The sequence below is a fragment of the Larus michahellis genome, chromosome 14, assembly GCF_964199755.1.
Source record: "Larus michahellis chromosome 14, bLarMic1.1, whole genome shotgun sequence".
Classification (NCBI taxonomy): Eukaryota; Metazoa; Chordata; class Aves; order Charadriiformes; family Laridae; genus Larus; species Larus michahellis.
In genome coordinates this window covers 3926623-3948585 of record NC_133909.1, presented here as the reverse complement: position 1 = coordinate 3948585, position 21963 = coordinate 3926623, and the positions used below count along the sequence as shown (strand labels likewise).

The following is a 21963-nucleotide window of genomic DNA, read 5'->3' as shown; positions in this document are numbered from 1 at the left end:
AATTCCAGTGACATCTCAGCCTCCCAGCCCTTCTCCTGCGCCAGAATGGGGTCCTCTTCTCCTGTGCTGCCCCGGCAAAGGAACGTGCATCAGCTCAATGAGCCTCACACCACATGCCAGAGTTTTGACGGACCTAATGTGAGCGTGGAGATGCATAATGGTCCCTAGAAAAGCATAAACTAGTAGAAATCAGAATACCCCTTAAACTGCTGTGATTTAAACTGAGAGTCAGTCTTTTCTTCTTAAAATCCTGGGAGTCGCTGAAGCAGAAAAAGCTGCACCAGTGACTGAAATCTCTCTACCTTTTCCTCAAATAGTCTCTTTCTCCCCGATGAGCGAGTTGCTTTTACTTCTCCCAGACCTTATAAACATGACATATTTACGTGAGAATGAATTGAATTCTCCTCTACCTCATGTCTCGCCAAGAAAGCAAGGTCCTAATTTCTGGCTGCAGTGCCAAATAGTATTTTAAGGGGCAGAAACAACAAAGCTGAATCATCAGATCACAGTTGGAGTTTCTGATCTCAGTTGGAGTTTTAGGGGCAGGCACTTGTAAGTCAGACAATTACTCTTCCTGAAGATTTTTACAGTTCCTTGTTTGCTAAGGAAACACTGGAGAGAAGTAGAAAATGCGATACTTTCGGGACGTCTAAAAGTAATATAGTTCAACTGCTTGTGAAGAACAGCCGTCGTTGACTTGATACTGTCCCCTGAGATTGTCAGGAGTATTACAGACACAGAGCAAACTGCCTCCTTTTAAAGAGGCAAAAAGGAAGAAACTGAGAAGCAAAAATGTGTTTTCATCTATGAGGAACAGAACAACTTTTTTGGAGGTCTCAGTCAGGTAACTTCACCCTTCCCTTTTGATAAAACCTCCTTTTTTAAAGGTACTTTTCCAACCCATCAGTTGGATGCGGAAGGCAGCGCAGAGCTGCTGTCAGGGCTGGTGCCCGCAGGGAAGCGACGTGGGAGAGACGCGATGCTGGGTTCAACCGTGGAGAAGGGTTTTGCCCTCCCAGCCTTGGCCTTCCCTTCCCTGGAGAGGCACGAAGGGCTGGTGTCTGCCTGGCTCATGGTGTGTAACGTTCAGTTGAATTGGAGGCGTGTAGATGAGTCTTCACTCCTGATTAGTGAGAAAAGCGCTCGTTGCGTTAGGTCAAACTGTGTCCTCATTTATGTCTGCGAGCTCTGCGGGAGCGAACGTGGGTAGCCCGGCCTTGTCGGGTCAAGCTGGTCTTTTGTCGCCTTCAGAGTGTGTATTGTGTTAATCTGGTGTTTACTGTCTGACTGTATTTTATTCAGGAATCAGTCAAGATAGATTTGTTTAACCAAACCCAGTCAGGCTTTCACTACAGAGGGGCAACGTCTGCGGAGTTTTGTAGTCGGCGTCGAGGCAGTTTATTGGTACAGATTGTGTTTTCCTGCCTTTCTGCAAAAGGGCACCGCGAGCTGCAAATACAGAGGGCACAGCACCGTATGGCGCCTTTCACAGTGCAGCTCCCAAAAACACTCTCAAATTTTGTACATCTCATTGTCAATGGATGGCAACGACGTGCCCTGCCCCTATTCCTGATGTATTAGTAACACCGAGCCTGGGAATGCGGGAGCGTAAACGTGCTCTGTGCACGCTTCATAACCTAAAATCTGTTGATGGTTTTGAGAAGCTGGATAAAATGACTTAGTCAATTTAATTTAAATTGAAGGCAGATCTTTAGTGTGAGGTTTGCTCATTTTGCTTCTTGCAGTTATTTAGGATCTCTGTGCCATATTGGTCCAACAAAGGTCTTAACAATCAAAATTTGAATGGTAGGATTTTTTGCTGATAAAACTCCCATAAAATTCATCCCGAACAGCAAAGCTTTTCTTACGAGGTTTGGAGCAGTGCTTGCGACACGTATTTTAGGGGTAAGGATTTGGCCAGAGGGCAGAGTGATCACAGAATACAAAGGCTGCATAGTTTTCAATTAGACAAAACGTGTAAAGCTAAACTTCATGCCGAGACATTTGGTGCAAGCACGCAGATTTTCTGCTCTTATATGGATGACTGGAAGCGTGTATTTAGCCACGTGGGTTATTAAATGCAACTGAGTTAATGGCGTTTTCCTCCCTTCCAGAGGTCTCCCACACCACGTTATTTCTCAGTGGCATTTAGTTCTCTCTTTCCATCGTACCAAACACCCTCGAACAAGGGTGTGGGAAGAGATCTCCACACACGGAACAGGCTGCCCAGGGCAGTGGTTGAGTCACCGTCCCTGGAGGTATTGAAAAGCCGGGCAGACGTGGTGCTGAGGGACATGGGGTAGTGGGGGTTTTGGCAGTGTCGGGTTGATGGTTGGACTCGATGATCTGAAAGGTCCCTTCCAACCTCGACCATTCTACGATTCTGTGTTCACCCTCCCCACTGAAGGACCAGAATGCTGCAGTTCATACTTTTTCTTTCATATTGGTTCTTCAAAGCGATGGTCTGGACTGGGAAGATAAATCCCGTTTGGAGAATATTTCAGCTGGAAGGACTTTTTGGCTCTGCGGGCGGAGTAAGTCATGTTTGCAAGAGCAGCGGTGGGCAGGAGCTGAGGTCCATCAGCACGTGGACCCATCCGTGGTGAGGGAGATGCCTGCTGCTGGGGAAGGTTTGGAGCCCTCCACAGGCTCGATGATCTGAAAGGTCCCTTCCATCCTCGACGATTCTAGGGTTCTACGTTGTCCTGGTGCAAGGGAACACAACTAAAGCTTCCTTGGGGTGCATCACAGTGCTGCCTGTGAAATGTGGGTTTGGTAGCCAAACAAAAAAACCTTGTTCATCCTATTTGGATGTTAATTGTGGAATACATTAGCAGAATTTTACATAGCTTCAGCCACTTGCTTACAGATTTTAACAGCAATTTCCAACCTTCCCTGAGCACCTAGCTGATGTGCAGTAGAAATCAACAGGAATAATTTGCATCTTTATTGTTTGCTGCTTTTGGCCAAACCTAACATATCTTCAGTTAATTCCAGTCATACTTAGAAGATAATAAGTTTTGATTTCGAGCCTGTTGCCAGAATTGCTTTGGTGTGCTGCCCCTGCTTAGCACAGTGCAGAAGCTAAATGGGAACGTAGAAAACTCGTCCTTTTTTTCAGTAAAGCCAAAAAATACTGTATTGCTGCTGATGTAGTTTCAAAATGATAGAGTGTACTCTTCTCCTCATAAACGCTTCCTAATTTTGTGTCTAGCCCTGCTGCGTGTCAGCCAAAGAATCCCATTGGATAATTGCAATCGATTAAAAATCTGACAAGCTACAACCATTCTCGTTTATTCTAAACCCTGGGCGCTTTTTCCAGAGGTCAAAATTTGCTAAGATTAAAATGAAAGATCTGCTGGAAGCACCCGTTCTCCATAAGGGCTGTTTTCCTGCCTGGGTTGAATGTATTTGTTGAACGCAGCGACCCCAAGGGTAGGAAGCCCCTGGCATTGCGAGTCTGCGGCAGGACTGGCTTACCTTTTCTAGAAAGGCTTGTCTTAGGATGGGGGGTCAGATGGGAACGTTTGGGCTGGGCGAGCGAAAAATAACAAAAAATGCCGTCTCCGTTTTTGGGAGGAGGCAAAAGGAGCGGGGCAGCAGTAATTCTCGAAGGCTGAGTGTGTGGCTCTGCTCTCCCTGCAGCCCCCTGCTCGCCGTCTGTTTCGCTGCCTCCTGCGGAGTCCCGGGCATCGCCCTGCTGACGCTGGGGGTAAACCCTCTCACCGGCGGCCTGGGAGCCTTCAACATTTTCCTGTACACGTGTTGTTACACGCCCATGAAGAGGATGAGCATCGCCAACACCTGGGTGGGAGCCGTCGTCGGCGCCATTCCCCCCGTCATGGGCTGGACCGCGGCCACCGGTACTCTGGATGCTGGTGAGTATAAAACCCGCGCGTCTGAGCGAGCGGTTGCCATTAAACCTCATTCTTTATGCTTTTTTGACTCGATACTGCTTTGAAAGCAGATATATTCTGCTGTTGGCAGTGCCAAAGCCTGTTACGGTGCGGTACCATACAGACTGAAGAAGTAGACATGGTCGTATCATCCTTACGGCGGCATTTCAGGGGCAAACGTGAGTTGATGAAAGAGCGTGTCTTATTGAATATGTGTTTAGGCCATCTTAAAAAAAAAATCTAGAAGGAGAAGAGTGTCTTTGGGGTTCACATGGAAGAAAATGTTATGTAATTTCAGGATTAAAACCATACCCGGTAAGATCTGACTCACGAGTCAGGAGCTTTCAGCTGGAAAATTCCCAGATGTGTTTATTACTGTCTTTCCACAAGCCAGAAAATACCCTGGGAAGATTAATTTATTGGTGTATTTCTTAATTGCACACTTCTAAACTCTGAGTTATAAATGTTCCTTCCCCCTCTCCTTGAAAAGCAAACGAAGATTTCTATTTTAGTAACTGTGAACCATTTTTACATCCCTCATAAAACACTGATCTCTTCAGCAGCAAAACTCTGACACAATTAGGGCTTGTTTTTCCTGCCAGCGAGAAACTTAAGAATCAAAGTGGCTCCACATAGTTACATTCTGAAGAAACTCAGGGAGTTCAATTAACAGGTCTGTTAAGAATGTTTTGAGCGCACACTCATCCCGCAGCGCGGCATATTTAAGGCTTGAATAATACTTTCAACAACAAGGCTTTTAAGCAGGAATTATCAGGATCTGTGCAAAATCGGCAGCACGCCGTTCCTCATTTGTGCTGCGCGCTCCCTATAAAAGTCAGGCTGAATTGGCTTTGTGTACGCGTGCTCCGATCCAGAGCTGATCCAGAGCTAGGAGGAAGGGGTTTGTGGTGGTTTTTTTTAATCACGTGTAGTACTTCTATACAAACATTTACATCTCTGAAAGTTTTGGGGTTTTTTTATATTTAGACCTATAAATGGTATGTGTGTGTATGTAGAGTGTCTCGTGTTAAGGAGTGCATAGCAGACATCATTAGAAGTTCTGTATTTCTAAAGAGGAGACAATGAATTAAACCCACAAAATGTATATTTTTAAGGACTGTAGCGTTCTGTCTGCAGTTGCCTAGATCTTGGATCTGACGTCGTTTAGGGATTTCTGCGTAGGTTTTGGCACCTCTTTGCAGAGTTGATGCTAGAAGATGACTCTCACGTGCCCACGTTTTCACCTGCGCAGACCGGACTGGGGGAGCTCACTAAAACCCCTTGCTGTAGAGGCTGTCACCGTTCAAATTGTCACCCCGGATTTTTAGCTAAACTGCTGCGGCTAAAGCCTGGCACGTTAAAGTCAACTGGCACTGATTTTCATCGTCTTGAATTCGTCAAGTTGCAACTTGCTCTTCAAGACCTATTTCGCAAAGCGCGAAGCTGTCCCTGTAGGGCAGGCAGGGCGGGCAGCAGGGAGCACCGTCTTTGTCCCAAATAAGCTCTTCCTCTCTAATTTGCGCCTGAGATGTGGTTGCGTGTCCCTCTGCCAGCTCTGCTGTGGAAGGGATAGTCTCTGGCAGTGGTGCCACCGGTGGAAGATGATAGCTCAGAGCCAGACTTCGCCAGCACGTGATGATGTTGCCGGTGCGTGACCCGGTGTTGCGTTGTGTGTTCTGGGCAGCTAAAACTTTCTACAGTCAGCTTCCGGCGTGTGTCGGTGAAAAAAATGTTATGGAGCTGATACTGGTCTTTGGAATACAGCACCCCTGGGGAGAGTTCTGAAAACGGTGCCCTGAATGTAATACTTCAGTGCATTTCAGTGTTAAAAACCAAACAAAATAAAACCTAAAACACCTTTAAAAAGAAAATAGAGAAATAAAAGAAAAGAATTGCATTGTAGACTATAATTCTGAGTGTTGAACGTTCTATTATTGCAAAGGAGAAGAGGGTTCAGCACCTGACAGCATCAGACCCGTGCCAGGAGAAGCGTGTGTCCGTGTGCGTCCATACGCGACACGCAGACCTGCGCCCCTTCGCTAACCAGCCTACCCACAGTTGTTGAACTCATTAATAATGTGTAATTAGCTTGGAGACTTCACCTAGTTTTAGGTAGAGGTGTGAAAATGCATTTGCACCTCGTTTAAAAAAAAAAAAAAAAAAAAAAGGATCATTCCACTCAATAACAGAGAGGAATGTGAAGGAAGGGAGTTAGAAAACTAATGAGAAGGAAAGTTCTCACCACTTAACTGCTGGCTTTTTGCGTTTTACATTTTCCTGTGGATTTTCTCTCCTTGTAATCTTCTCACAGCAGCCACATTGTTGTACGTGTTGCTGGTTGTAGGGAAAGCAATATTTTAGAGTGTGGACCTACCTCTCATTGGCATTTGACGGGGGTAACCCAGCGCGGCAGCGTAGTGTGTGGTACCCTGGGACAGCCGTGGCCGCATCCTTCTATAACGTCCGGAGTGCAATAGCATCACCGGCGCATAGCTCGTGCTGCGAGATGCTCTCGGTCGTTCCAGAGAGTTGGAGATGATTCCTAGGTTCCTCCAGAGATAATAACGAAGTGTCTCAGAATGGGAGCGGCCTTGTTTTAATTTATCCTCATTTTATTTATAACTTTCTTATTGCAAAGTTTAATACCTTGACAGTTTCTATTACAAGAAACAAATATCACATGTTTGCAGATAAAAATCTGGGACCCTTATTTTTCCAGCGATGCAAACACTTTGCAGACTCACAGAATGGCAGGGGTTGGAAGGGCCCTCTGGAGATCACCCAGTCCAACCCCCTGCCAGAGCAGGGTCACCCACAGCAGGTGGCACAGGAACGCCTCCAGGCGGGTTTGGGATGTCTCCAGAGACGGAGACTCCACCACCTCTCGGGGCAGCCTGTGCCAGGGCTCTGCCACCCTCAACAGCAAAGAAGTTCCTCCTCCTGTTTAGGTGGAACTTCCTATGGTCAAATTTGTGCCTGTTACCCCTTGTCCTGTCCCCGGGCACCACTGAGAAGAGCCTGGCCCCATCCTCCTGACACCCCCCCTTTCAGTATTGATAAGCGTTGATAAGGTCCCCCCTCAGGCGTCTTTTTTCCAGCCTGAAGAGACCCAAATCCCTCAGCCTTTCTTCACAAGAGAGGTGTTCCAGTCCCCTCATCCTCTTGGTAGCCCTTTGGTGTCCCCTCTCCAGCAGTTCCCTGTCCCTCTTGAACCGGGGAGCCCAGCACTGGACACAGCACTCCAGATGTGGCCTCCCCAGGGCCGAGCAGAGGGGGAGGATGACCTCCCTTGACCTCCTGGCCACACTCTTCTTTATGCCCCCCAGGATGCCGTTGGCCTTCTTGGCCATAAGGGCCCATTGCTGGCTCATGGTCATCCTGTTGTCCACCAGGACTCCCAGGTCTCTTTCCACCGAGCTGCTCTCCAGCAGGTCACCCCCAACCTGTCCTGGTGCAGGGAGTTATTCCTCCCCAGGTGCAGCGCCCCACGCTTGCCCTTATTGAATTTCATAAGGTTTCTCTCCGCCCAACTCTCCAGCCTGTCCAGGTCTCTCTGGATGGTGGCACAGCCTTCTGCTGTGTCAGCCACCCCCCCCAGCTTTGTGTCATCAGCAAATTTACTGAGGGTGCACCGTGTCCCTTCATCGAGGTCATTGATGAATATATTGGAGGGACTCTTTATCACAGAGTGGAGCCATTGGATGAGGGGTAATGGTTTTATACTGAAAGAGGGGAGATTTAGATGAGATCTGAGGAAGAAATTCTTGGCTGTGAGGGCGGTGAGCCCCTGGCCCAGGTTGCCCAGAGAAGCTGTGGCTGCCCCATCCCTGGAGGGGTTCAAGGCCAGGCTGGACGGGGCTTGGAGCAACCTGGGCTGGTGGGAGGTGTCCCTGCCCAGGGCAGGGGGTGGCACTGGGTGGGCTTTAAGGTCCCTTCCAACCTGAACCATTCTGTGATTCTATGATATTGAAGAGGACTGGACCCAGTACTGACCCCTGGGGAACACCACTTGGCACGGACCTCCAACTGGACTCTTTGCCGCTTGCTGGTATTTCTGACACTGCACTATCTTTTGCAGATCTTACGGCGATTCCCAGCGATGCTTCCATTTCTGTCCCTGCTAAGTAACTTTAATTATATGCTCTTAAGCCTGATTGAACATCCTGCCCCCAACCCTAGGTTTTGTGCCAACGTAATTTAGGGAAAACCTCACATTTCAAAAGAGAAAGATAACCTTATCTCTGGGAAGATGTGGAACTCTTTGTTGTGGGTTTGGGGCGGGGAGGGGGGGGGTTGTGCGGTGTTTTTTTTTTTTAATGGCAGCTGTTTGAAACTGATGAAAGATCGGGAATGTTAACATTTCCTCGCTGGGGGAGCCAAGTGCAGGTGAGATGGTCAAAGGTGTGTGATAAATGTAATTTATCACGTGGCTATCGCTGCCACGTATCTGCTGTATTTATGCAGAACTTAACCGCCGGCCCGTGATTTGCAGTAACACGTTTGCTTCCTTGAAAGCGGATTTCACTGCTCCTTTGTGGTGCTGTTTATTTCCAAAGAGATTGGTTTTTCTAGTAAACCTAGACGCCCTCAAATTATTTTTACAAAGGAAAATACGAAATTCACTTAAAGCCTTAAAATAGCACAAAGCCAGGAGAAGGAGGCAAAGTTCAGCAGCGTCCTGTTGGGTGCTGGATCCTCCTCCTACACAGGACCCACGCGCGGGATCCCCGGCTGTGCCCCGCTGATGCTGAGCCCGTGTACAGGCGTCTTTAGGAAGTTCCAGAACTATTTATTTCGGCGTGCGAGAGGCACGACCTTATACGTGCTTTAAATTACTCTTGTGTTGCTGGTCTTTCTCCCCAGACTAACTCCGCAGCTTGCTTGTTAGAAATGTTTGTTGTCCATTTAAACTTGTTGTTTCTCAGTAGCGGAGGAACGGAATCTGGGGTAAACATTTCCCAGTGCCGTAACCCATATTTTGCCTTATACATTTTGTACTTCTGCTCTGAAGGCTCCATCCCAGCCGGCGCGCGGTATCGGTGTCTTAGAGCGGAGCCATCCAGTGCGGCGGCGTTCAGATAAACCACCCAGTTAGATGGAAGTGACAAGCAGGGGTCCTCAACATAATGTGCTTATCAGTTAAGGGGATTTATTCTGAGTAGGTGGCAGTGGCACAGCAGATAAGAGCCCTGACGGAGCAGACATTACAGACCCACGGTGGCCTGGAGCCATAGGTATTACTGCACCAAAGAATGTTTATCTCAAGAGACTATTTAGTTTATCTCAGATGCTCCACTTCTGGTCTCGCTTTCCCGAAAGACATCTTGTACTGATTTTCATTCATTTTCCGAAATTTAAATAATTCCTGGGGCTATGGAATTTATAGACTGAGTATCAATTGTAATCATGTGGAGGCTGATTTTTAAATTGCCTTTACTTTGTAATTCAAATTGTGTTGTATGGTAGACATTAATTATGTCAGCCAACATCTATTTACAAATGGGGATTTAAAAACGGGCAGCTCTTATCAGCTAGTGACATTTGGCAGATGGATGGTTTCAGTAACAACAAAAAAAAAAGAGAATAGGGGCGAGGGGGGGCTGCCCCCGACCTGTCAATGGCTGGGGTCTCTCATACCTTCCCTGGTGTAGCGCTTGGCTGCCGGGAGGAGGGAGAGCAAAGCAACAGCTTAATTGCCTGCAAAATAAGCTGGGAGATCTTTGTGTCCCTTCCAGTTAAGCACTGGGAGCTTCCAACGCCCCCTCATGTGGGAGCGGGTCTGAGATCCAGCCGCCCCCCAAAGCCGGGCAGATCCGCGTCCCGCCGTGGGAGCAGAGGAGGCTCCGACTATCAACTCCCGCTAGGAAACTCAGCTTTTCGGATGCTTTTCACTTCTCGGATGAAAGACGACAGAATTTGTGGCCTGTTCCAGAGGAAACGGAGGTATTCATGTCACTGACATATGAGAATTGGCCCAGGAGTGTGCTTTGTGGGGGTAAAGACTGTAAAAACCGAGGCAGAGGGACAATAGTAGTAAGCAGCTGGTCTGAATTTAGGACAAAAGCCAGTGGGCTGGGTTTTTTCCCCCCTTTCCATCTTCACAAGAGACAAAAGAAATGGCAGTTTCACTGCTGGGACACCTTGGGGGACCAGCTCCACGAATTCAGAGGCAACGTGCCCTTTGCCGGTTCTCTGCCCCACGCACGGCTCATGGGGCACAGGAGGACATGTGCCCCAGGTGTGTGACACAGTACCTGCAGGAGACCTGCAGGAGAAGGACCAACGTCCCAGTGTGTGACACAAACACCCATGGGAGAAGGACCAATGTCCTGGTGTGTGACACAATGCCTGTGGGAGAAGGACCAATGTCCTGGTGTGTGACACAATGCCTGCGGGAGAAGGACCAATGTCCTGGTGTGTGACACAATGCCTGCGGGAGAAGGACCAATGTCCTGGTGTGTGACACAATGCCTGTGGGAGAAGGACCAATGTCCTGGTGTGTGACACAATGCCTGCGGGAGAAGGACCAATGTCCTGGTGTGTGACACAATGCCTGTGGGAGAAGGACCAATGTCCTGGTGTGTGACACAACACCCATGGGAGAAGGACCAATGTCCTGGTGTGTGACACAATGCCTGCGGGAGAAGGCGTGATGTCCTGGTGTGTGACACAACACCCATGGGAGAAGGACGGATGTCCCAGCGCGTGACACAACACCTGTAGGAGAAGCACGGATGTCCCAGTGTGTGACACAACGCCCGTGGGAGAAGCACGGATGTCCCAGTGTGTGATACAACGCCCATGGGAGAAGCACGGATGTCCCAGTGTGTGATACAACGCCCATGGGAGAAACACCGATGTCCTGGTGTGTGACACAACACCTGTAGGAGAAGCACCGATGTCCCAGTGTGTGACATAATGCCCATGGGAGAAGCACCGATGTCCTGGTGTGTGACACAGGGTGACGAGGAGCCCCTGTGTGGCTCTGCAGGTTTTCAGTCCTCCACTGAGTCTGGCCCTTCGGCAAATGCTTCCTAAAGAGATTAGCGCAGAACGAATGGTCTGTGCAAAGACCATATTTTCATCTTACCCAACAGGCTCGCTTTTTTTATGGCATACGTTGCTGGGCTTAGCTAAGATGAATTCTGTACGGCGGTGGTGCTTTTCTCAACTTTGCCTATATAATGAGAGGTGTTTCCCTGTGAGGCTTTCGGCTGTAATAACCTGTCGTGTGTCGTGCAAGAAGTGTGCATGCCCGTGTCTACCCCGTACGCACGCAGCTTCTCTCCCCATGGCGAGCGTACCTGAGGGCGTCTGGTTGCCTCCTGTGGAAGGCAGTGGCCAGGAACGCTCCCTCGAGGTGCAAAACCCCACTGCCAACTTCATTTCCCATTCCTGGTGGACACCGAGGATCGTCCTTTTGTTCTGCAGACAAGCCGTACACACGGCCAACATCCCCTTCCCTTTGTGTGCTGCCCGGAGAAGTCTATCGCAGCCCCGCGACGCTCCTGTCCCACAAGCCTTTTGTGCCGGCCTTCAAAAGAAACAGCTATTGAAACCCATGACCATGAAGCTTTTGAGTTCTCCAGTGTTTTCCTCCTCGCCCTTCCTTTACACGACCGTGTAACCTTGAAGGCTCACAATCAGGGCCGTGCGCGGGGCTGTACGTGCCCGCACTGACAGTCAGGACCATTGTTTGCGGCCCGGAGACCTTGTGCACGGCTTTAGAAGTGATATTTTTCCTATTTTCCTTCTCAAGGCCGCTTGCGTGGCATCCGACACAAGCAGTAGCATCTGCTTTTGTTTCCCAATGGAAGCAGAAGCGGCGGTTGTTGTCTTGGGGTGGTGCTAATATGGGAAATGCCACGGCGGTAGAATAGGGGGGAATTAAATTGGTTGGGTTAAAGTTCATGACTAGGCAATTCCCGAAGTCCTTTGTGTTTGAGGAGGCTTCATAATCAGAAATTGAGATGTAAGTTTTGTGGTGTTAATCCCTTTTCTACTCCCTAAGACAATGGGAAAAGTTAAATAGTAGGTAGCAGTTTTCCTCAGGAGTGACTGTGTCAGGGCAGTGTCTTGAACACTCGTAATTGGAGGCTGATTGATTTACCCTAATCGTCATTTTCCATCACCAAAATAAGCTGAAGGAAGGGCAGTAATTATCACAACTTCCAAGTCACCTTCACAGCCAGAAAATGCCTCCGCCAGCTTAATCAACCAGGACGGTACAGCTGTGTTAGGGACGCGACTCTCCAACCCACTCGGAATATTTGTACCGACCCCTCCAAATAATCTTTGGGTGTTTAATATTCCATTGAACCTGCAATGGGCAGCAAGGCTTTGACGAGGCTTCAAAATCTTTCTTTACCCCCATAATTGCTGCATGGTTAGAAATCGCCGGGGAAGGCCACCGTGTTAAACTTGTTGTGAACGAGCGCAAAAGAAAAGAGAGAAAATAAAAGCTTTTGGGATGTATCCAGTACGGTCCCTGCGAGCGTAACGTCCTGTAAAAATCACGCGGGATCACAGTTAACAGAGTTTTGGACTGGTTCTGTTAAATTTCCTGTAGAAAAGGTGAAAAAGGCGGTCTGAGACAGCGCGGTTGCTCCCAAGCAGGTGGATCCAGCTGGTCCAAGTCAAGCCTCTGAGCTCTAATCCACCTTGTCTGGATTAAAGAGCAGTAATTTGTTCAACATCTTTGAAGGGAGGAGAGCCAGTTGTGTGCTATCAAGGAAATGCGGTGTGTGGTTGTTTCCTGGCTACGATCCGTTAAAAGGCCGAGCTTCGACTACCAAAGCCTTCCCTCCTGACAGCAGCCAAACTCAGACCAGTTTCCTAAAGACAAAAGGCCGGTGCTTTCCTCTAAGAAGTCAGGGAGCTACCAAGGTCTGGAAATAATTTTAAAATTCCTTCACATTATTCAAGGCAGAAGAATTACTAAAATTGTGCTTTAAGCAAAACAGCATTCTTAGGTTGCCAAGGCAGTAAACACCAGCTTTGGGAAATGCAGTAAGATTTCAACATCTGTTTTGGAGCTGATATTTTAACCATTCCATGTTTATTTTAATGCCTGGTTGGCCACTTCCCAGTCGTACATATGCAGCACCAAAGCAAAGACGGAAGGAGCGAGTCCGTTCTTGAATCGATGCTACAGATCAGCTCCCCCTTCCTTTTTTTTTTTTTTTGTTTTATTGGTTAAGTAAATAACGTCTGTCCTGTCCAGAGCTTGAAAGTGATACCAGAGGTTTGCAGAACACTATGCAGAGGGCAGGCACTGTGTGTTGTCTGAAGAACAATGAGAAGGATAAGAAGAAATAATAAGTTGTTCATCCCCGGTGTGTTTTCAGGAGCACGATGTCGATGCAGCGGTCGCTGGAGATAACCTCGGAGAGGTTTGCCTTGACTTGTGCAGACAGGGCCACGTTCATCCGCCTGCCCGGGCTGCTTGGGCTCCAGCTGACTCTGCTGGTGCTCCCACCGATGCACGCTGGGCTCCAGCCTCTGCCCTCTTGTAGCTCAAAATCCTTTTCTGCCCTGGAAGAACTTGCCTTTAAAAATTTCTTGGAGAGTTTCAATGGGATCATCCCCAACTATTGTGCCTTGTTCAAGGCAGACAGCTGAAATAATTCAGCTCTGGGTGAAATCATCGCTACTGCGCCATGTGCCAAGTGTACGATGTATGAAGCTCTTTGATGATGAAAGGTATTGCCAGCATGAAAGAGGCATATTTCAAATCACTGCTTAAGAGAGTGGCATCCTCAGCACGAGACAGTCCAGCAGGATCCAGACATTACTTCTGCCCTTTAGTGGGTGAGAAAATAGGTTTGCAGTCCTCAGGCTGCTTTATGTGAATTAAACTGTTTGCTCACAACGATGCTACCAGCATGATTTAGAATCATAGAATGGTTCGGGTTGGAAGGGACCGTAAAGACCACCCAGTGCCACCCCCTGCCCTGGGCAGGGACACCTCCCACCAGCCCAGGTTGCTCCAAGCCCCAGCCAACCTGGCCTTGAACCCCTCCAGGGATGGGGCAGCCACAGCTTCTCTGGGCAACCTGGGCCACTTTCTGTTGGCACTGTGAGCTCAGCAGCTGAATGTGCCCACTCTTTCCTGAGCAGATGGTGTATAGACTTGAACAGACTCCATATCCTTTACAGGATGTGAGTAATTTGGGGGATGTCCATGAGGGAGTCTCTGGGTCACTGATCCCGATGCAAGCCCAGGGTGGATGAGACAAGAAGGTGTTGCTCCCCGACTGCTCTGCTCTCCCCATGTTGGCCAGTGGGCAGAGTTCATACCCTGCAAGGGCTTGCACCCTAAAAACCATCTCCCACTTCCCTGCTCTTAGGTCCTCTTCTTAGCAGAGAGGCCAAGGACTCATCGGGATGACATTATAGAATCATAGAATGGTTCGGGTTAGAAGGGACCTTAAAGACCATCTAGTTCCAACCCCCTGCCATGGGCAGGGACACCTCTCACTAGACCAGGTTGCTCAAGGCCTCATCCCTCGCCTGAGATTTGGACCATCCAGCAAATGAGGTCATCATAAATTGCTTTAAAAAGGATAAAGCATGAAATTTTCATCAAAGTTCAGAGGTACCACGTGGCCTTCTGGACACCGTGAAAAGCGTAGCTTCAGAGAGGGATGCTTCTTGCTCTCATAATTCTAAAAATTAGACTGTCAGCTACCACGGTTTGCAAGCCCAGAATCACTAGTTGGATTTGGAAGCCTCGTCTCACGATTATTTCCAAGTCTTACCCAAATTTGTTGAACCTTAAAATGTCTTGCCAAGCAGTTTCCGAATCACTGTGGAATTTAGTGTCTTGTTTGTTTTAGAAAAAGGGCGATTTATAAAGCTTCAGTATTTCACTAGATAAAAATACATTTACAGAAAGAAAGAACCATTTTCTGCCTTCTTCAGTGCCGGTTGACATTTTGGCTTTATCTTAGATATTAAAATAAAATAAAAATCTCAGCTTGCTCTTGTTTATTAAAAAGAAGATATATTATCGCTATTTAAATACTTCCAAAAGAATTTTTAAAAAGAAATAATAGCTTAACCTTCAAATTCATGATGAACGGTAAAATCTGTTATTTATCTCTAACTCTGCGGCCGCCTGCCTGGTTCTGTGCAATCCTGTAACTTTTGAGATGATTTAAACTTGTACAAAATGGTTAAACGATAGGAACTCAACAAGAAATTATTTTATACCTGTTTTGCACACAAGAACGAAAGAATATTGGAGACTTGGTGCTGTTTGACTAAATAGACGCCATTATTTTTCCATAATCAAACAGGACTCGTGTGCCGAGGTGCCAGGATTTAGAAGCGTGTGCTCGCAGCTCTCCCGCTCTCGCACTTGGAGAAGTGAAGAGTTTGGAAGTGGTCACAAATGGGCTAAACTTGCAGCTGTTAAAAATTTGGCCAAAAATAAGGGTAACGAGTTTAGGATATCCACGAGCCGGGTGCTTGTGGTCTTGCGGTGTATAAATGCTTATGGAAAAGCAAGAATTCCGTACGGGTCTGCCTGCGCCCAGGTTTTCCACGTGCCGTGGAGAAGCCCGAGGGCTGCGGTGTCCCTGGGTGCTGCTGTCCCCCGCTGCCAACGCAGACCAGGGCTCTGCTCCGACACCCGCCTTTGCCTTTCCAAACCCCCCGCCAGCTCCACACGTTACGGCTGTGAACGACCTCGTCTCTGGTCTTCGCTAAATTACAAACTCGGTGGAGAAAAAGGAGATTTGCATTGATTAAACTGAGTTCCCAAACTGTCGGGAAGCAGCAGAGTAGACTCCGCGCTATTTTGAACCAGGTAATTCTCCAGAGTTAGTCTCGCTGTAATATTGCTTAAAAACATTGTTGACCTAATTATGACATAGTTAGCATTCATCTAGTAATTATGAGTATTGCAGTGTCTGCTCCGGGCTGGACGGGATTCGTACTGTGGGCTCATTTGATGCTGAATTGTACCGTACCGTGTGCTGTGCTTTGCGAGTCATCGCTCTTGACGTGACACTTAAAAATCTCCGACAACCTCACGGTCTCAGCCCGGGCAGAGGAAATTACAGGATGTCCAGGGCACATGGGAAACTTAACAAAAAGATGGGGTCGGTTAAAATCCCCATAATGGGCTATTAAATTGTTTTACTGTTCGGCTTCTCTGTAAAATATCAATTATCTCAATGGTTGTAATGTAATCAAAGTAATTAAATTCCAAAGGCTTGCATGTAAAAACCAGAGCTTTGTAAATGGGAATCCAGCCTCGAGTAGTTTAGTTGGTCTGTTTGTGTTTAAAAGTTTCTCCAGATGACTTTTTTTCTTTTAATGGTGTTATAGTTAGAGAGAACTGCGAAAGGTTTTTGTGTGTTTGAGGTTTAGGGTGTGTTTTGAGCTTGGCTGCACACAACATTTGAACAATTGAATAAGCAAAGCCCGTGTTCCAGCCCAAACGCAGGGACGAAGAGCCGGCTGCTCCGTAGCCGTGGGAAGCAGGGACGGCCTCTGCCTCGGAATCCCGGCCCCGGCTCCACCTACTCACGGCTCCTCGGCTGACGGAGAATTGTAGCTTCCCTTTCCCAAAGTTCTGAAAAATGACAAGCTAATATCTCTAAAGCGCTTCAGAGGGGAAGCTTGAAAAATATTCCTATCTGAGGTTTATCGCGTTCAGGATCTTGCCTCCGGTGATATGTTTTACAAGAATAGGAAAAAGCTAAAGAATGACATATTCCAAAACCATTTTCCCCCATTGTTTCTCCTGGTGTAGGGAGTACTGCTGCTTGATTAACTTTTATTTCAGTTTCTTTCAGTAGAGCTGCTCCCTTAGGTTTCAGCAGAACCGAATCAAATCCTGTTTTGTTAGGGACAAAATTACATTTTTTTGCCGCGATTTTCTGAAATTCATGGTAATTTTGGGGTGCACCATTTTCAACCGTCTTAAAAGGTTCCACTTTAGAGAAGGTGCTTACACCTGAAGCATCCGCACCCTGAAAGTCGACTTTGGGAGGATCGACTGGCAGGATTTGCAAGTGTTTTGGGGGTAGTCCAGGCAATCACCTGCGATGCCTAGCAAAGTTGGTCTGAAAGCTGCACGTCCAATATATGAGGATCTATCTCCATCCTTAATGTAATCAACGTTCAGAGGCACATACTTCCCTGATGGGCTGTTTGTTACTCATTGTAGTAAGTGATGAGATGGGTCTTTTATACCACTACCGGACCTTATAGGCAACGGGAAACCCGCATTAAGTCTAATGGGTTGTTCCTTCATCGCTCGATAAGGTAGGGCAAAAGAAAGGTCTCTTTTGCAAATTTAGATTATCATTATTATTATTTGCATGTCAACACCAGCGTATGGTAGCTGTTTAAGACACGAACTGGACATGCACAGCCCAAGGAACAGATGGGGAGAAGACGTGAACCATGAAGGAGACAGTGACAAGGTCTTTGTTAGAGCCCAAGCAGTCGCTGGGGAAGAAGCGAACATTTGGGGAAGAATTTAAATACATTAACACGTGCGCAGATAAGTGTTGCTCTTTCTGTTTCTATCAAGTCGTTAAGAAAATGATAGACTCATGGCTCCAACTGAGAAGTAATTTCCATAGAGAAGGAGCTCATGAAGGCAGGGAGATGCAAAGAAAGTGTTAATGCCGGAGTGGAGTGTTTGGGAGCTGGGGGAACAAAAGGAAAATCCAGGAATGTTCATAATGTGCAACAGCCTTGGGGGATTTTTTGTGTCTTCAGACAAAATTAGTGAAGGGAGTTTAGTCTGAGGGCCTCCTTGAAGCTCGCTGAAATCGGCACATGAGCTGCTTCTGCCTCGATAAGCCCCGTGCCGGGTCCTGAGGATAGCTGTGAAAAACACGGTGCTGCCATAGCGCCTTTTTAAAGGTAAAAGTAGCTGATTGCCGTGAACAGAGTTGCTTGGTCAAACTATTTAGAAGTTCCTACGATTGGTTTGAAGGAATATAAAGTTCTCCATCTTCTGTCGCTTCATTAGTAGCTTCTGCCAGTTCTGCCGCCTGCCCGAGGTCCGTGATGGAGGGGCTCCCGTGCCGGGAGCGGCTCCATTCCTTCTCGCAGTGGGCAAACAGAAAGCTCAGCCGTGCTCCTGGCTCCCGGGCTGCTGGTGTTTTCCCCGTTCTCAGGAGGAAGCAGCTTATCCTCCTTTTCTGCTCTCGTTGAGCAGGCTCCCTGTTCCTGCTCGGTGTGACACTGCTCTGCCACCAGCTTTCTTCTTCTCTGGATGCTCCAACTCAAGAACCCGGGAGCAGAAGCCAGAGGCTCCCAGGAAAACAGCCTCTTGCCCAACTTTGCTTCATTTCCATCAATCTTCCCTCAGGTAGAGACTGAAAGTGGTGCAGAAACCAATTAGCGATGGTTCGTTAGGAGGAAGTGACTTGTTGAAATGCTTTTCAAATTAAGTGCTCGAAAAACAGAAGAGCCACCGCGCGCAGCCCCGTGTAAATGCCGTTAAAAGCAAAGCGTGCCTTACCTTACAGAGCGCGCCTCGGCTCCTGCACGGCGCCGTGGGGCAGGTTCGTAGCGCTGCTCTTGTGCAAATACAGCCCGAATCCGCTGCGGTCTTTAACGTAGCACTTCTCGCGGTGGCCCCTCTAATGCGCGTTTCCTTCTCTCTCCCGCTGCAGGTGCATTGCTGTTGGGAGGAATCCTCTATTCCTGGCAGTTCCCTCACTTCAACGCCCTGAGCTGGGGTCTGCGGGAAGATTACTCCCGCGGAGGCTACTGTATGATGTCCGTCACCCACCCCGGGCTCTGCAGGCGGGTGGCTCTGCGTCACTGCTTGGCCTTAATTGGACTCTCAACCCTGGCTCCTGTTCTCGACATGACCACGTGGACATTCCCCGTCGTTTCGCTCCCTATCAACCTCTACATCTCCTACCTCGCCTTTCGGTTCTACAGGGACGCGGATCGCAGCAGCTCCAGGAAGCTCTTCTTCTGCAGCCTGTGGCATTTGCCGATGCTGCTGCTTGTCATGTTCACGTGCAAGAAGTCGCTCCTAGACAAGGAAGACAAAGGCGATCTGCTCGGTGGAGATCATGGGAGGGCTGTGGAAATCAGATTGCCTTAAATGTCAATTGCTTGTCGTCCTCGTGACACATCAGGTAGTATATTTTAGTAATTACAAGGGGGAAACCTGTGGGGATGTGTTTGAAGAAGAATCATTTGTGCCTAGCGACCACTTCATGCGATAATTTTCTATTTTCTTCTGAAAGGGAATAGACACGAGAGCTTAAAGCATTCACGGCCCTTAGGCTCACTCACTCATCACGGATTCAAATTTAGCCTATGTCAGAAGCACATCACTTCGGGGTGGCCTTCTAAAGTCTCCGTGAGTCGTGGCTCTCACCGTGTGGGTAGGTTTTCAGTTCTCATGCGCACACTTACTGACCGCCAGCACTGCCAGCCTTGGCCACGCCGTCGGGAAGCGACAGATGAATGATTTATCACCCCTGCTCCCCAAGCATCCTTTCCAAATTAAGCTTTGAGGCACGTGGTGGGTTGGGTGAACTCTTGTCTCGATCCGTGCCGTCCCTGCTCTGTTATTATGCAGAAGCCTTCAATTTCTGAGGTTTTTTCCAATCAGTTACTTTTCCCAAGGCTCCCGTTTCACCTCGGTAGATTTTTTAGCTTTCATACAGCTGGCGCAATGCTAAAGGAGTACAGCAGACTGTCTTTCAGCACGCTACACACCAGCAGTTAAACAGCCTCCAGATGAACGGCTCTCCTCTACCACGTACCTTGAACACGCTCTGAGCCATTCTGCCCTACATCCATCCCGGGGAATTTCCGACTCCCGGGTGGTTTTCCGTCGTTAGGCTTTGAGCCCCGTGTGTCAGATCTTCAGCTGGTAAAAATTGCCGTTCCTCTTTGGTGTCAGCAAAGCTTTGAAGAGGTGTGGGAGGCGAGAACCACATCCCAGAGCCTGGTAGTTTTAAGGCTTTTCTACGCTGACGTGGCTTGTGCCAGCCCACTCAGTGCCAGCGTCCTCAGGCGAGCTCTGGACTTGCATCAAGAGTTTGATCAGTATTTAATATCACACTGGGGTGGCTCCGAGACAAGGCACCTCGCTTTTGGGCTACGTAATTGGTTAAGGAAACAAATTTTACAGAACAAAACAAGTTTGGGATTTTTCTCTCCTATTATAACGTTCAAATTCCTGATGCAGCCAGCCTCTCTCAAAAGCAATTACTGTGGATGGTCCCACTGGGAAAATGCATTATCTTTGTTCACTGATACGCTGAAGAACATTTCTAGCCCCAGTCTAACGTGCTTGCCGTGCCACCGCGGGGCTGCGGCTAACCCGCAGCCTTCCCGGGCTGGCTGGGACCCGCTGGGATGCTTCCAAACAGGGCGGCATCCAGGGTAGACGAAGGCTGTGTTGCGGTTTATTGTGGTAGTCAGTGCCTGTTATGACTTGATGTGTTTTCCTGCCAAGACTTCTTTCCCCCGTGGAGAGGGACTGGGCAGCACGGCCGTGCGTCGATCCAAAGAGGGAGTCACACCTGAAACGGGAGACGCTGGCTCTGCTCTCAGCCCGGATAAAGCCCTTCAGGAAACGTCACAAATCTGCCACCACGTGCGTATCACGCCGACATAAAACCTTCGCTGGCTGCTTTCATGCTACGAGCCCAACTTCTGGTCCCAGTTCCGCCGGTGTAAATCAGGAGTGACACGGTTAACCTCTGTTCTGCGGGCGGAGGCGCTCGCCAGAGCAGAGCCACCTGTTTTACGTGGCGCTTAAATAACGGGTTTGCAAGATTTTCGGAGTCTCTCGAGTGATTGCAGATGACAGGATTGGGTTCCCTCTGACTCTTGGTCTGACGGACTCCGTTGTACTCGGGTTACTGCGGGCAACACTTTGTAGAAATGTCTGGAAACTGTGCGACTCCTCAGTTTGTTTTAAAAATGCATCCGGTCTTCTCTGCAATAAAGTGCGTACTGTACAAAAAAAAAAAAAATATGTGAATGCTCAAAATCTGTTTTAAACAATTCGCTTGTGATCGGAACTCCGGGACAGCTCAGTTAATTGCAAAGGTATGTGGTGGTTTTGTGGCATTTCTCGCAGCAACAATATTCCTCTTGATCGCTGCAAGAGCAAGGACAGCTTGCGAAATAGGGGTTTATTGTGCAAAAAGGACGCTGAAAGTAAGTTGGCATGTGAGTAGAAAGGGTTTGTGGAAAACCGAAGAATTTGGTCAACCTTTAGCTGGGAGAGGAACCTGAAAAGAGCAGATGGCGCGCGCAAACCACAGGTTTTGCTCCCAGAGGCAGAAAGTGATGCTGAAGCAGGAGGATTGTGGTTTTCTCCGAAGCCAGGCTTGGGGATGGCCTGCAAGTACGGGGTCTGTCCCGACAAACTCAACGTTGATTAAAGGTCCCCAGGAGATGCCTGTGGTTGAGTTTTGAAGAGCAGTCTTCTTCATTTCTTGGGCCAAAATGTGTAACGTTCACGGGTTTTAGGGCCAGACAGGAGCTTTATAATCATCGCTGAGTGTCTGCAAAATGCAGGTCACAGAGTTGCACCAACATCTCCACACCCAGTTGGGCTGGCCTGGGGAGAGAACATGGTTTTACAATGAGTGGATCTGGGATTTGAAGGTAAGAAATACCTTAGTTTTTCAATTGAAAAAAAAAAAAGGGGAGGCTTTTTTCACCTAGAAAGCGTTCTCTGCTGTGCTCCAAAGTGGCCATGTATCAGGTATGGCTGATGTCATCTGCCGTCATTTTACTGCCTTTAGGAATTTTTGCTGTCGCGTGTGCTTTGAAAATAAAAACATTGCCAAACTGAAATCTTGGTTACCGATGGGTAGTACAGTATCTGCTCTCGGGTGTCCTTTTCAACAGTGCTGGTGCCACTGTGGAAATGAAAAAAATACTGAACCGTCTGTAGGTGTTTGTGGTCCCTGTGACCCTACGTGGAGGATTAATGTCAGCCATCCCCGCTCCAGCACTGCTGATATTTCTTGCTGCCTAAATTCTGCAGGGAAGGAGGCAGTTGAGGAGCATGAGAGTGTCTGGCGGTGGCCGCTTTGCACACCTGGGGCAG

At 48.2% G+C, this 21963-nt stretch overlaps 1 protein-coding gene across 2 annotated transcripts in view; it reads left to right on the top strand.

Moving 5' to 3' along the window:
• Positions 1-21713, top strand: part of COX10 (cytochrome c oxidase assembly factor heme A:farnesyltransferase COX10) — a 110937-nt gene extending 89224 nt beyond the window's left edge. Inside the window, exons 6-8 of one of the 2 annotated variants that reach the window (XM_074607395.1) lie at positions 3646-3878; positions 18542-19018; positions 19130-21713. In XM_074607395.1, the coding sequence (XP_074463496.1) occupies positions 3646-3878; positions 18542-18984 (676 nt within the window). In that variant the 3' untranslated portion in view covers positions 18985-19018; positions 19130-21713. Of the gene's footprint in view, positions 1-3645; positions 3879-18541 lie in introns of both variants that reach the window. The other variant, XM_074607394.1, reaches the window with a different exon arrangement.
• The last annotated feature ends 250 nt before the right edge of the window (positions 21714-21963 follow it).